Source organism: Barbus barbus (assembly GCF_936440315.1).
Source record: "Barbus barbus genome assembly, chromosome: 6".
In the NCBI taxonomy this organism is placed as follows: domain Eukaryota; kingdom Metazoa; phylum Chordata; class Actinopteri; order Cypriniformes; family Cyprinidae; genus Barbus; species Barbus barbus.
Window position 1 is genome coordinate 24,631,602 of NC_136734.1, and position 15,595 is coordinate 24,647,196.

A 15,595-nucleotide genomic window follows, 5' to 3' on the forward strand; every position below is an offset into this window, starting at 1 on the left:
ATGTTACTTCTAGATTCTCTCATAGGAGGTGCTTGATTGTCTTTCCTGTTTATGCTAATAAGGAAGTACTTTAGTCTGTGCACAAATAAGGAAAATCGCAATACGTGCAACCATAGCAAAATAAAAAACTTAAAATAATGCAGTTGTAGTCCGTCCGTAGCCATATAAACACAAGCCCCATCTCACTTCAGGGCGTATTGCTTATGGGTTCGGCAATGAGGAAGCGCTTGTGATTGACAGCCGCGACATCCAATGAGCGATAAGCGACTTGCGCTGACCAGCTCAGAAAATGGACAGTTTGTCCATAAAGAACCAATGACGTAGAATGGGCGCGGTTTGCTGTCGGAGCAGGGTTGTGTTCCAACCAAAGGAAATCACGCTGGAGAAAGGAGAGGTGGAGAGAGAGAGAGAGAGTGAGAGGGGAGGAAAGTTGGGCAGCTCGAGCACTCCCGGATTTCCACCTGACTGCTCGGGAAGCGGGACATTGGGACAGGCAAAATGTTGAGTTTGGGGAGCGGAGGAGCGAAGTCTTCTAAACCGTCATTTGTGTCTTATGTTACACCCGAGGTAAGCGAAAGCTTTCGTGCAGCGTTATACTTGCGTTGTTTTCATAACAACCCGGAGACGCTGAATTTAACTAAAAGACGAGTTGAAACCGCGGATAGTCATGCACTAGGCGGGGTTAGTAAGTGTCGTTGTTGCTGATGTTGACATTGTCGACTAGTTCAAGTTTAGACAAACAGGGAAATTTCAGTTTTGTGTGTTTCGTTCACATGGGGAAATGCATTCAAAGAGCAACAGTGATGTTTCATTCACTTACACCTCGAAGTTGAAAGCCTTCGGTTTGACGACTGAAATATAGTTTTCTAGACTTGACAGAAGTCCTCAACTTTACAATGTAGTCTTCTTGAAGGTTGCAATCCAGGTTATTGAATGATTGTATGTTTATTGACACGTGTCACGAGTGTCTTCGCTTGCTTCTGACATGTGATGTGTTTGAAGTCCATTCATCATTAAACTTACATCTAGTGTTGATGTATGCAGCGCGCGCATAGATGTCATGGGTTGTGGCATGACCCACTGATGGACAGTTCATGTTCTTATTGTTCATTAAAGAAAGCATGATGGAAAGAATGGTTGTACTCAATATAGAAGCAACATGAACATGTAAAGCACTGTTTTTCATTTTATTCAAGAGATTAATGCATAAAAACATTACAAGACCAAAATAAAATGCAATAATAAAAAAATTCAACCAAAGCTTGAATGCAATAGAAGTCACTCTGAGATAAAAAAAAAAAAAAAAAAAAAAAAAAAGCATCTGCAAATGTGTAATGTAAGTGTTTAGGCAGAATGACAGTTTCTGTTCAGTTTCACTGTATTAAAAAAAAAATACATTGAAAATGAATGATGATTGAGGCTGCCAAGAAAGGAAGTTATACCGGTTTGGAACAACATGAGGGTGAGTAAATTCTGATGAGCTGTCCTGTTGAATAAATGCAGGAAGATCTGTGGCCGGTTGCATAAACTACTTGGACTAGTCAAAAAATATAGTCTAATTTTTTATTCAGGACTTGTCAGAACTTTTTCTAGTCAATTTGTATAAATTGGTCATACCAATTCTTAAAGGGGTCATTGGATGTAAAATTCACTTTATAAGTTGTTTGAACATAAATGTGTGTTGGAAGTGTGTGTACACATCCATCCTATAATGATAAAAATCCATCCAGTGTTTTTTTTTTTTTAATCCCTATTTTAAAATCCCCTTTCTCAAATCAGGCTGTTCTGAGGCTCCTGTCAGAATGATGTAGTTCTGTGCAGGCCGCTCCCACGAGAGTTGATTGACAAGTCCGTCTTACCTTAGACCCGCCCTGAGTGAGCTGAGAGCTGTCCACCATTGTGTCAACTGGTGCAGGGGAAGACAAGATGTCTCAGATTAAGCAACTGAAGTGTTTAGTTGTTGGATGTAATAATGAACATAGTAGTCGTCATTAACTCCCGACATCTAAGCCGCTGAAGACGCAGAGGATAAACGTTACTTTCCCTTTGAAGGGAATGCGCCCATCCCCGATCTACATAAATGCATGTATGTTTGCCCGAATCATTTGTGCTCCAGGTTTATCTACAGAAGAAGTGAGTATAAGGGTTTTTATGAATCTTTGCAAATCGCCTATCCTGATAATGTGCTAAGTATGCTCCATAGATGTATATACCTAGATGCCTCATTATGGACTCTTTCTATGGGCCGCGATATATAAGCCATCCGCCATTTTTGGAACGGTCATTGACTGTGTGCGTCTACAACAGCAAGTTATACGCTTGAATATCTTTGAATATTCATTGATTATTATGGTGAACGCGTCAACGTATCTGGAGCGGTCGAATAGGGTTTCTATACATATCTATGGTCTGCTCGTCACTCCACGGAAGAGAGGGGTGGAGTCAGCAGAGCTCACTAGGATTTAAAGAAACAAGGACTAGATCAGCGTGAGCTGATTTTGACAGTGTAAAGAAGGTGTTATTTTTACACTACCATTGAGAAATTTTAACCACCCTATGTTACAGACCTTTCATTAAGACCCTAAAGAGTCATATCAACTTGTGTAAAATGGGCATCCGATGACCCCTTTAAGACTCAATCTTAACTTTGTGCGTATGTTTATGCAACTGGCCACTGGTCTTATGTGAAGAGTTCAGCTGATTCCTTCTCTGAAGATCCAAACCAGGGGGCTTGGTCGGATCTCACAGCATTCTCCCCTCATTTTTGTTGGCTTGATATTAGTAAAGACCCACTGTGATCCATATTTATGTCTGGCAAAATTTACATAAACAGAAAGACCATGTGTTTTTAATGTCTCAGGTTTCAAAAGCAAATTTTAAGAGAATGTTTTCACCCCCAGGAAGTCATTAGGGAAAAGGAGTGTCCCAAATACTTGGGTCTGTTTGTGAAGTTTTGGCTGTTGTGTTTTGCAGCTGGCCTCATGGTAGCCAGGATGCTTGGTGACTTCCTTTCCTTTATTTATCCTGTTTGTTTCAAATGAACTTCTACAATTTTTACACATTGCCATTAGTTTAGCGATTTTGCTGTTTTCTAAAACCTCTTTTATCTGTTTTAACCAGTAACAAGAGAAGTAACTTGATTTAAATTTAAATTTTAAGTTGCAAAGCATGGATTTTACAGAGCTTATTCTAAAATTCATGGGGCCAGAGACAAAATTAGACAAAATTGAGTATCTTAGTCGGCTGATTTTGTTCAATTTTGTTTCAGTTCTCATTATATTACTTGTATATTACACTAAAACAAAATGTTTTAGTGTAATATACACGGATTGTCTACCAAAAAGTGAAAAAAGTCATTTTTCATTCCAAACCTGTATGGCTTTTTTCTCATCTGTAGAATATAAAAGAGTTATTTTTTTTGTCCATACACTGGATGTCACTGGTCACCAAAACTGTTTAGTTACTTTAGTTACTAATTCTTTAAAATATCTTCTTTTGTGTTCTAAAAATAATAAAGTCAGTCATACAGGTTTTGAACTTGTTCAAAAGTTCAAAACCTGTATAGTCATACAGGTTTTGAACTCTTCCTTTAATTTAATAAATGATTTCTCATACCTACTATATTCTCATATGTACAACAGCAGCGGTTGGAGTTTTCATTACAGAGCAGATGTCCGGTGGAGGCATCTAGACTTCAAATATTGGCTTACTCAGCAGCAGCCACTCAGTGTGTGAAATGTGGCATGATGTTTTTGACATTTATATACGCTATATAGTACTTGTGAAAATGTCATTTATTAATATACTTTATTAGATAATCAATCACATTTACCGTTTATACTGTAATTGTATTGCTTCTGTCTTAAGGAAATAAAATTGGAGAAAGACCAACCAAAGAAAGAGAAACATCCTGATTTGCTACCAGGTAAATAGGAAATCCCTTACACAATATTTTGCTCTCTCAGGATTTTCTTTGTATTATTGTAAGTAAATCTAAAATATTTTTTGCGTCACTGGTCCCCTCAGAGTAATTTTCAATTCAGACTATAATAATTGTTCTCTAATTCAGAGGGTAGCTTCCAGAGATCTCTTCTGATGTAATCAGAGTGGTTTTGCAGGTACAGAAAAGTGGGTAATATACTAAAATACAGACTGCATTTCTTTAAAGCTCTGCACACCGCAAAACTAACACCGTGTCTACACCAGACGCGAATGGTGCGGCACGACACAACAAAATACAATAAAACCCAATGTAGTCAGTGATGCTTTCTACACTACATGCGCCAAATGACACAACACAACAAATCCCTGAATGTAAACTGATGCCTCGTTCTATTTATGATATACTGAAACAAAGTTAAAATGATTTGCAGTGGTCATTTTGTCGCGTCCGGTGTTGACATTGTGTTTATTCAAACTAACTTGACTGTTATTCTGTTGCTCCTTAGGTGAAGTGGAGTTCTGTAGCGCCAGCCCCATTCTGAAATACACTCAAGATGATCTCTCCCAGCGTGGCGTCTTTGGCACATTGTTCTGCACCAATTTTCGTGTTACGTTCATTAGTGATGAGACACCACAGGAGGAGACGGTAAGGACTCAACAAACCCTTCTGTCCTGACACAATCGCATGAGAATCAGTTCTACAGTATTTTACTATTTCGTACGAATTTGATTCATATGAAAATGCATGATTTTTAGAAGAAAGCATGCAGGTTCACCCCTAAACCTAACCCTCAGTGGACTGTTATACAAATACATACCAGTGACATCATACGAATTGCTTACAGTAGACCAAAATAATCATCATATGAACACTGTATTCCATAAAAATGGCATCTATGTTACATCTACAGTACTGTCACCTAAGAAGCCATCTATAGTTTGTAATTCAAGCGACCAAAGAACCACAGTGTTTTTTTTAAAGCATCATGTACTTCCTGTACTGTAGCATTCTTGTACATGTAGTGTGGTTGAAGAGAAGATAACGTGAGCTAGATGTTCATACAATTGTCTATATTAATGATATGAATGCTATTAATTGGGGTTGTTTATCAATTACATTTTTTATTTATTATTTTTATTAAATGTGTCCTGCTTGAAAAGCTCGTTTCTTATTCTGCGGGCATGACTGAATGTGCTAATATTTTTTAAACTTGTTGGTTTTATTATTAATTGTGTTAAATGAGCACGTTAAATTGACAGCCCTGCTATGAATCCTAAACCTAACCCTTAAATTACTGAGTTGAATTATTTTGAAGTTGAGTTAGTGCATTGAAAATCAGCATATTTGGGTAAATGACAGTGTACAGGAAGAGTTTGTTCAAATAAATTTGATAAATAAATACTGCAGAGCTAATTTTGTTTGCTCCTGTATAATAAATATTAATTTCTTGTTTATCAGTCAGGTTTGGATAAACATTTCAGCTAATAAAAAAAAAATAAGTAGAGTAATTAGAAAAAGTGTGAATACAGTCCATTTTTGTTGGCCTTGAAACATTGGGTTGTCTTAACTAAAAAAAAAAAAGCATTTGCCAGACTGCATGCTCAGTTACCTTACAAGAGGAACTGCGCTGTGAGTGCTCTCACTTTAGCTGCCATTTCAGGAACTTGAGTGCCTGACTCACTGGCAGTGAAATTCTGGTGGGAAACTTAGAGCAGCCTCAAATGGTCAGGTATTCATGAAGTGCCAGGTACTCTTGGTTTCAGATCTATTTTTTTTTTTTTTTTTTGGCTTGTTAAGACCAGTATACCGACTAAGATCAGTATATAAATGTTACTAATCTAATCAGTGATCTTAAAAAGCTGCGGACGTGTTGTTGCTGAAATCTATATTTGGTCATATGTTAGTGTTAGTTGGTATCAAGAGGTTTCATAGGCTGCTTTCAGACTTGTATTTGAGGGTGGTTGACAGGAACTGAAGTGTGTTTCACACTTGATTTCACAAACAAAATATTGTGTGAAAGTTTGATACAGCACACTGAACAAGGCCACAGCATCTGGCTTTCCTGTTAGTTATGGTGTGCCGTGTAATAACGCACCTTTCATAGATGACTTGGTATTTGTTAATCACCGTCTTTCATAATCTTTGCTTACTTTGGTATTATCTGCATTGAGAGTGCACAATAAGAGGCTGTTGTGTCACTTACTTCTGTTCCAGGCCAAGACCTTTAAGAACAAACTCTATGGAGAAAATGACATTCCATTAATGTGTGTGGATCACATCTATGGTGGTAATAATTGTTTTTACTTTTTAGCATTATTAATGAATATAGATCTGAACATTTTTCAAAATGAACAATTAAACCATTTTTCTTGGTCAAGCTTTTAGGTTTGAATGTAATTTGAATTGGTTTGAACTGAGTTCTGAGAAACATTTAATTTCTTTCAAAGTTTATGATGAAAAGAGAAAACTGATAACTGGAGGCCTTGTGAAGAACAAATATCCATCCAAAATGATCATTCACTGTAAAGACCTACGAGTCTTTCAGTTCTGTCTAACATACACCAAGGAGGAAGATGCCAAAAAGGTAATTTGTTTGACATCAGGACTGAAATGTATATGTACATTTTAAAGAGGATTTCACATCTCATTGTGCATTTATTTTTCTGTTTTTTTTTTTAGATCTTTCATGGTATTGCTCATCATTGTTTGGAAGAGAAATCTCTGAAGTGTGTCTTTGCCTTTTCCTATACGGGGACACCAAGCCCAGGTACAGATTTATCTTTTCGTAGAGGCTTTCATTGTGTTGCCGTTGATATTCTTCAGTTTCACTTGTTGATTTAAAAACTTCATTCTTATGTTTTTGATATGTACATTAACATTTAACTGCTTTTGAAACAACATGCCTCCAAATACAGTAGCAGCCGGAAACAGTCATTTTCCAAACACATGTAACTGCTTGTACAACATGAGGAAAAACATCACCTTGAAAAGTTCATGAAGTCACACTTGTGCAGAACATCTGAAATGCAGCTCTGGTCTTGTAGCACCAGCTGCTAAATTCTGATCGTAGTCTGTGTAACTGGTATTCAACAGATGGCTGAAAGAACAACAGTCACTTTTTCTTTATAGACATTATAATGTAATTTATTCCTGCGATGCAAAGCTGAATGTTCAGCAGCCGTTACTCCAGGCTTCAGTGTCACAAGATCCTTCAGAAATCATTGTAATATGCCAATATGCTTTTTTAAGAAATAATTTTTATTATTATTATCAGCCAGGGTTTGTTGAGCCTCATTAGTCAACTTTGGAATAGCAATAAAAGATGTATTTTGTATCTGCAGAAATGCAGCGGAAACAGGAGACCATTATGTTTGACTCACCAGAGGACTGGACCCAGGAAATGAAACGGACAAAAGCGAACTGTAGATTAGTCACTGAAAACGAGAACTTTGAACTCTCACAAAGGTATTTTTTGCAGCTGTTTGGCTGTGAAGTGTCTGATAAAATGTTACTATTGTTTGAATTACTAGGTACATGTTCAGTAACAGGATGTAATCTCTAATCTATGTTTATATGTGTTCCTGACCTGGGGGCTAGTTTACCAAATAAGCCAGTCTTATTTTAGTAGCGCTGACTTCTTTTCACCTGATTTGGTTTCCGAAAGCAAAATTACCATTGCTCAAACTCAGTCACTGTGGCAATTTATGCTGGGAAACTAATCTGGTCAGGAGCAGGCTAACTGTCAGGATAAGATGAGCTCCTCTAACACTGACCAATAGAAACGCAATGCATCAGTATTACCACTGACTGTGCCACATACAGTTAGGCTAGTTGACGTTATTATTATTAGTCCAAAAATAAAAGTAAATAATCACATAAATAAAAAATAGGCTACAACCAACAGTATTTAATGTATTTAATCGTGCCCAAAATGTAATGACTTTTTTTTTTAAAGATATATATATATATATATACTTAACATAGTTGCTACTTGCGCAGTCAGTTTCTAGCCATGCAGCCTTTCTCTCGGGTTTTATGACAGCTGTACCTTTTATGGTTACATTAAAACATTACAATCTAAAATTGCTCTAAAGCATTAAAAACACTAAATCAAAAGTTAAAATCACTGAATTAAAAATGAAAATAAATAATAGAAATCAGACTACATTTTAACCGATTAGAGGAACACACATTTAATTAATTTGAGCTAGTATGGCTATATTAAGCTTACATTTGATTTACAGTTACTGCTATCATAAAAATACACATATGTAGGATTATAATTCTACATGAGTCGCATTTAATGTCTAACAACAAATATTTTAGCAGAATGTATATTTTACTCAGATTTATTGCACTACTATACTGTCTGTTTAGTGCACATGCGTGCAGCAGCGCTCGTTCACTCCTGACAGCAAAATGGATATATCTGCATGACTTTCTTACATTGTCTCAATGTCTCAAATGCATTAAACGGCACAAATATTCGCTGTTTGCAATGGTGGATCGATTTGATGCATGATCGACGTCAAGGGCTGCTTAAGAATAAGCGTGCATATAAAATTATCCTGACTCATCGAACCTGGATCGAATTAGTGAGATTGCGTGAACTTAAATTGTCGTTTATGAAACCGCTTTAGTCCTGATTGATTTGTTAGGTTATTTCAAGTCAGGTTTTGGACTTTAATCCTGTTTACATCCTGTCTACACTGTTTACATTTGGGTAATTCTTCCCCCAATCCAAAAAAAAACTAATTATTTTAGGTGCTGGAAGTGTACTCACTATTACACTTTAATCACATTTTAGCAGTTAAATAGTCCTGATATATATGCATTTTTAAAAGAACAAATATTTAATGTAGTCTCTCAATTATTATAAGGTAAAATTGATGCATGCATAACAATTATAAAATGGTTACAAAATGTTTTTCTGTAGCATGTCTTACATTGTGAAAGAAATGTATCTAACAAAAACATTGCTCTGACATTTTAGGTTACCGAAGTACTTTGTCATCCCATTAGCACTAGGGGATATATTCAGCTACCAAGGAAAGGGCTTACCAGTGAGTTAAGAATATTATCTAAGATCTAAGCATTTATATCATTTTTATGAATATTGTCATAATGTCTGTTATTATAATGTTGGAATTTGTTTCGATCGTTACTGAAGTTGGATGTCTGTTATTTTTCTTTTTAGATTTGGTGTTGGTCTCATCACAGCGGTTGTGCTCTCTTCAAAGTGTCTTTCCCGCCTGTGACACAGGAAGATGGGGATTTCCCAAAGCACTTGGACATGTAAAGGAATATACTGACTCTGTTTATTAAACCGTTTATTTATCCCATGAGATCAGCCAATCTGCTGCGATACCCTCATGGTTATTTGTGCACTGGATTTCTGTGTTTTTATGTTCTGACACTCAAGGGCACTGTTTTTTTTTTTTTTTTTTATCAAAGAACCGTAGTCTAGTAGAACAGATCTAGTAGTGTGCTAGACACCATTAGCATGAACCAATACACTTTCTTTGTGTTTTTCTGCTCTCTGATCAGCTGAAGGGCCAAAATGGATGTGTAATATGGTGTCCACAGCACAAACTGTCAATAGTACCTTCACATTGACAAATTCTGTTTTTTTTTTTCTTTTCAGAATGATAAATGCAGTTGCACATAATTACCTTTACTCTGTAAAAACAGAGGACCTCTCAGAATCACTTCCTAATACCCAAGACATCCAGCAGTCATATAACAAGTTCAAACAATTCTTCCTTATTGGTGAGTCACAGTATATAAAAATCTCTTTCACAGGAAAAAGTGAAAAAAAATTGTTTGCAATCACTGTTTAACGTTTTTTTTTATTTTTCTCTTAGAAAATTCAACCGATTTTTGGTTGTCAGATGTGAAATGGTTCTCTTCCCTTGAAAATTCAGGATGGCTAGACATTATTAGGTCAGCTTGCATTAATAAAATACTACTATTTGCATTCCTGTTCATAATCATTCATTAGATTCCATGAAACTATTATCAAGCTGCATTTAATGTCCTCAACAGACAGTGCCTCCAAAAAGCAGTAGAGGTGGTTGAATGTCTTGAAAAGGACAACACAAATCTTCTTATAACAGGTAGGCCAAGCATGTTTCAACTAAATTCAACTTTCCAAAGATTCTGGTCCGTTTCAGAACACTTTTTTTGTTTGTTTGAGTGATCTAACATATTAGTTTCTGGGTTAACCAATAGTGTGTTTGGGATGGGACCACACCTGTTTGTCCAGGGGTGGTAGGAATGTCTGAGAGAGCTGCAATTATACTTGGTGCATAAATTGCACTCCTTACCTTTTAAAAATGAAGTACTTTTAAACCTTGACAGATCTATCCCTTTGACTTTCAGATCGTATCCCCTGATGTTTTGTCTTAATATTGATTGATTGCAGAGGAAGAGGGAACAGATCTATGCTGTGTGATCTCCAGTCTGGCTCAGATAATGCTGGACCCTTATTACAGAACACTGATAGGTTTCCAGAGTCTAGTGCAGAAGGAGTGGGTGGCCGGTTGCCATGCCTTCCTGGATCGATGTAATCTCCTCCATCAGAGAGACAAGGAGGTAATTATCGCATGCTCGTTCTTGCCTGTTGTTTCTTCAGAGGCTTAGTGGAAATGTTTTATATTTTTCCATTTTCATTATTCTTAACCTCTGAGAATTACAGGCTATTCTGCAGCCAAAAAAGCAACCTGCAAACCTGTCTTTTATCAGGTTGTAAAATCATATCCTGGAACATGTTTGTCTGGAATAATTGATTCTGATTGGTCATTCGTGGCATTCAGATATTTTGATTTTTAGATTAGTGAACTGACTATTCAGGTCAGATAATCTTCTGCAGTACTATCATGTTTTTCATCGCACGCTCTTTCTTTCTTTTCATGTAATAAAATAATTCCACCTAAAAGCAATGTCCATTTATTTACCTCTTTGCGTGTGGTAAAATGGAGAATTATTGCAAAAATAAAACCCATCAGCATGATACTGACCATCTTATTGTCTGAGTTAACGATGTCCGACAGACAAGCCATTCTCATCCTCGTTTTCTTTTTTGATTTGATTCTTGTTTCTCAATGTAGTGTCATTCTCCAGTCTTCCTCCTGTTCCTGGAGTGCGTGTGGCAGCTTGTTCAGCAGCACAGCCCAGCCTTCCAGTTCTCCGAGACTTACCTGACTGTGCTGTCCGACAGTGTTCACGTGCCAATCTTTAGCACCTTTCTGTTTAACTCTGCTCATCACAGAGAAAGTGTTATGAAGGTAGATCTTATACATTTCATTTAAAACTTGTTGAGGTTGGTGTCATTGTGATTGCACCTTAGAGTTAGTTTGCTACACTGTTTTGAAGATTGCTTTTTGAGTACTGCATTCACCATTCTGCATGTTGAACAGTATTAGAGGCCTTTATAGAAGTACAGTGGCTAACAAGAAAACAGTCAGCCCTCTGTAATGCTGTTATTAGTCTACATGAGAGATGGTAGCCGTTGCCTCCCTGACACAGTCGGCACGCCTCCTGCTAACTGCCTGTGCATGATTGTCTTGGCAGGCAGAGTCACCGCTTACACAAAGCGGCCCATTGAGCTGCCCTACAGTGTGGGACTGGTCTGTGCAGTTTGACAGCAAGGCCCAGCATTTCTTCTTTAACCCCCTGTATTCAGAAAAGGTGAAGCATGAGAAAGCTGTACGCAGACCTCACAAGCCTAAGGTGAGAGAGTGGAATGCCCCTATATTTAATCATTTAGGGCAAGATGTGGAAAAATGCCTTAAGATCTGTGTTCATTTACTGCTATATTGTATCATATTTAGAAATTAGCATGCAGTAAATTATTAATGGAAATAAATTTGCACATTTAGGTTTTTAAAATGCAGATATATCTGATATCATGTGAAATTTAATGATTGATGTTTCAATAAGGTGTCATCAAATCAATAAATGCATGCATGTTTACATTTACCTGAATAATGACCAATAAATCAATGACAGAATCCCAGTCAAAGACACATCTTAATTACACTATGTAATCTGAATTATTTGCAGACACATGCATTGTAAAATAAAAAAAATATGTATGTAAATATTCACAATTTTAGATTATATTTTTTAAATATAAAAAAAGCTTTTTATCATCATTAATTTTATTTTATCATTACTTTTATCATTTTATCATGTCAACCCATTTATTTTGCAATGCCCATTTTCTATGATCCAGTCATTACTGATGGACAAAATCTGGACACCCAATTTTTATTGTTTGATAACTTGAATATGTCACAATAGGGATAAATGTTTTTGCAATTTCTATTTCATGCTGAATTTAAATTAAATAATAAAATGCGTAATTCTTATTTAACCTATGGAAGCCCGTTTGTGCCACTGAATAAAAAATTAAAAAGGTAATTGTGACTTTTTTTCTTGTAATTTTCTTGTACTTGTTTGAGTTTCTATCCCACTATTATGACTTTATAACTGACAATTGCTCACAAAGTTTATATCATGCAATTCTGAGAAAAACAAGTCAGAACTGCGAAGTTTGTATTATGCAATTTGAAAACAAATTTGAACTGTGAGATGTAAACTCATAATTAAAAAAAATCAGAATTATGAGATAAAAACTACTTTAAGTCAGTGGTGGAAACGGGCTTCCATATTAACCTCTTGCTGCAAACGAAATAAATTAAAACACCGTACCCAATCTTGCCCTATTTTTGCTTCATGTTTGTCTGGCTTGCACTGTTTATATTGAGCAATATCTAAGTTGAGTTCATTCTGTGCATTCATTTTTTGCAGAGTAATAATTACATTGTTTTTATTTAAAATCTCTAGCACCAAAGACAGTTATCCTTACCCAGCACAGCTTTCAAAACCCCACTGAGGAAAGGTTTCTTTAAGGATGAGACCGACAGCCTTAAAAAGATGCTACGAGTGAAGCGTCTCAGTCGCTGGATGGGCTCTCCTGACTCCCCCGCTGCCACCTCCCGAGAGTTCTACGAGTCCTGGCAGCACCGTCCTCTGGACTATCACGGCCTCCTGCTCCCCTGTCTGGACGGACCGGCTGTCCGTGTCTGGATGCAGCGCTACCTGCGCTGGATACCTGAGGTGTATATCCTGGGCGGAGGCTCCGTGGCCGTCATGACCAAGCTTATGGAACTTCTAAGTCAGGTGCAGGACCTGAAGCGTGTGCTGGAGCAAAGAGACTCGTCACAAGCTGCTAAACTTGATCACCATCCATACCTTCAGCACCGGCTGCTCTCGTTCGGCTCCTCGGGGCGATTGTCATCCTCTTTTCCCTTTGCTTACACCCACAACCGATCTTTCAAGCCCATCATTCCTACAGGTCTGATGCAAAGCCTTATGGTAACTGACAGCCTAGCCAGTCAGGAGGATGAGGCCAGTTCGGTTGTGAGTTTTGTTTAACAGAGTCTTTTTTCACCCTTATATAAAATATTTGTCCATTTATTATAATATTATGAGGTATACAGGATTATAGTTCAAATTAGGTGCTTAAAGTGCCTTTGGTGCTAAAGCGGGTCCTTTTGGAAAGTAAAACAGGCTTTTGTCAAACCACATGTGCCCTACTGTATCGAAAACATAATATGAGCCTTCAGGCAGGATGTAAGCTCTTTTATTTTTGTTGATCTTAACAGAACAATAACTAGAATTGTTCTCTTGCTCATCACAAAACAGGAACAGGATATAGCCCTGAGCTTCCAGCCTTCCAGTGCTACATAAAATCATTACCAAGTAACATTCCAAACAGTATTCCATTCCAGTGGTCAATGAATGGATGAAATTATCCTGAATAATAACAACCATTATAAGAGTTACAAATACATCTGACTTCCACACTTCTCTGACTCCTCACATATTACTGTACTCAGAGGGTTGGAAAAAGGCTGCTGCAGTTCTTAAAGCATGCTTTCTGTATCTAAAGAAGGTTAGCCAAGGAAAATATTGAGTCATCTACAGGTATATTATTGTTACTGCTGCATTTAAAATGTATTGAAGATTAGATTATACTCACTGTGGTCCGATGTGACTGCTCATTTTTTTTCCCTTGATGCCTAGTCAACCTTCGGGTTAATAAATGTTAGTTTTTTTTTTTTTTTTTTTTAAAGAATATGAAAGAAAACAGGAAGTATGGAACAATACATGAGATCAGCTGTCTCAGAATTTCAGTGCTTTGTTGCATAATGTACACTGTGTGGCTCTTAGCCATCCAGTGATAGGCTGGCTGTTATTTTAGTAGTACATTGAGGCACAATGATTTAAAAAAAGTACACAAAGCTGATTATTAATATCACAATTTATTAATTCTTACCACAACAAGATTCAACTGCCCCATATATATATATATATATATATATATATATACACACACACACAATAGAAAATCATTGTAAACTGAAAGCCTCTGCAAATATAATTATTTAAACATAAGCTAATGTAATACTGTATCTGCAATTGTGCACATTTTCTTATTTTCCTTTCTGAGGTGCATGTAGGACTACTGCCACAAATCAACAGGCACTTCATTCAAAAAATGTGTTGTTCAAATTGTTTTTCAGCATTTGAAATGTAATGAAACTGATGCAAGCTCTGAACTGTTATTTGCTGGCAAAAGTGTGGAGAAAGCAGTTTCCTGAGCATTTTGTTTTTGTTTACACCTTTTCCACCCTTGTTTTGCACTACTGCTCCTTGCCAGTCGATCACTGTTACTTGAACAGTCAGCTGTAAATCTGATTCTGTTCACTTCACTTCAGTTCAGCACTTCTCTTGTGTATGGCAAGTGATTGCAAGCTGGATTTGAAACTTATTACTGTACAATTGTTTTGTATTTTTCTATAACCAACTTTTAATGTTCACATGATCACAGTTTGGCCTTGAAATATATGAAGTATGTCAGATTGCTTTATTTTGGACCATTGATTTCAAAATGATAATTTTCATGTAAAAGAAGCATTAAATACTTTTATATACGCACTTGAGAAATATGTCACTCAATCTTTTTGTCCACAGAATATGATTGAAATAAAAGACTTCTTTGCAATCATGTTCAATTCTTATTACAAGTAATCTAACAAGCAATAATTTTAGACTAAACACCATAACTTTTAAAGGTTATAGTTCTGACATTTTTTAAGATTTATCTTTCTTTATAATATTTTAGGTATTTTATGATTATTATTCTTTGTCCTCTGATTCTCTTGAAAGTGCACAGTCTTAGAAAAACAAAATAGACTAAAATGAAATGTACAGTACAACTTAAATGCAAAATCTTTATTATTGTCTGTCACAAAACCTAGTGTGCTACCCAGCTATTAGTATCACTGAGACATTCTTAGAATTTATTAGTGTTTAGTTTTTTTATGTTTAGTAGTAATTATTCTCATTGCTCCGTGTTTTTGTTATTTGTATTATTTTTTGTGTATATAGTTTTTATTTAATTTTATTTGTTTAATTTATTTTACTACAAGTTAAAATAAAAATGAGAAATGTTGCTTTGGCACCTAGCTGGTGGGGGGGGGTGTTTTTTTTATTTTTTTATATATTTTTTCCAAGTAACCAAAATGTTTTAATTATTTTGGTTGTAGTTAACTATATTACCCTAACGCACAACGATGCTCA

The 15,595-nt window shown here is 36.3% G+C and overlaps 1 protein-coding gene across 1 annotated transcript; it reads left to right on the forward strand.

Annotated features, from left to right (window-relative positions):
• The first annotated feature begins 391 nt into the window (after positions 1 to 391).
• On the forward strand, positions 392 to 14,980 carry LOC306871301 (myotubularin-related protein 12). Its single transcript, XM_079419116.1, has 16 exons — positions 392 to 567; positions 3,868 to 3,925; positions 4,449 to 4,588; positions 6,158 to 6,230; positions 6,391 to 6,527; positions 6,623 to 6,710; positions 7,285 to 7,408; positions 8,937 to 9,006; positions 9,141 to 9,238; positions 9,588 to 9,712; positions 9,808 to 9,886; positions 9,989 to 10,059; positions 10,368 to 10,537; positions 11,053 to 11,229; positions 11,516 to 11,674; positions 12,794 to 14,980. The coding sequence occupies exons 1-16, from the start codon at positions 499 to 501 to the stop codon at positions 13,382 to 13,384; spliced, it is 2,229 nt and encodes a 742-aa protein (XP_079275242.1). The 5' UTR covers positions 392 to 498; the 3' UTR covers positions 13,385 to 14,980.
• The last annotated feature ends 615 nt before the right edge of the window (positions 14,981 to 15,595 follow it).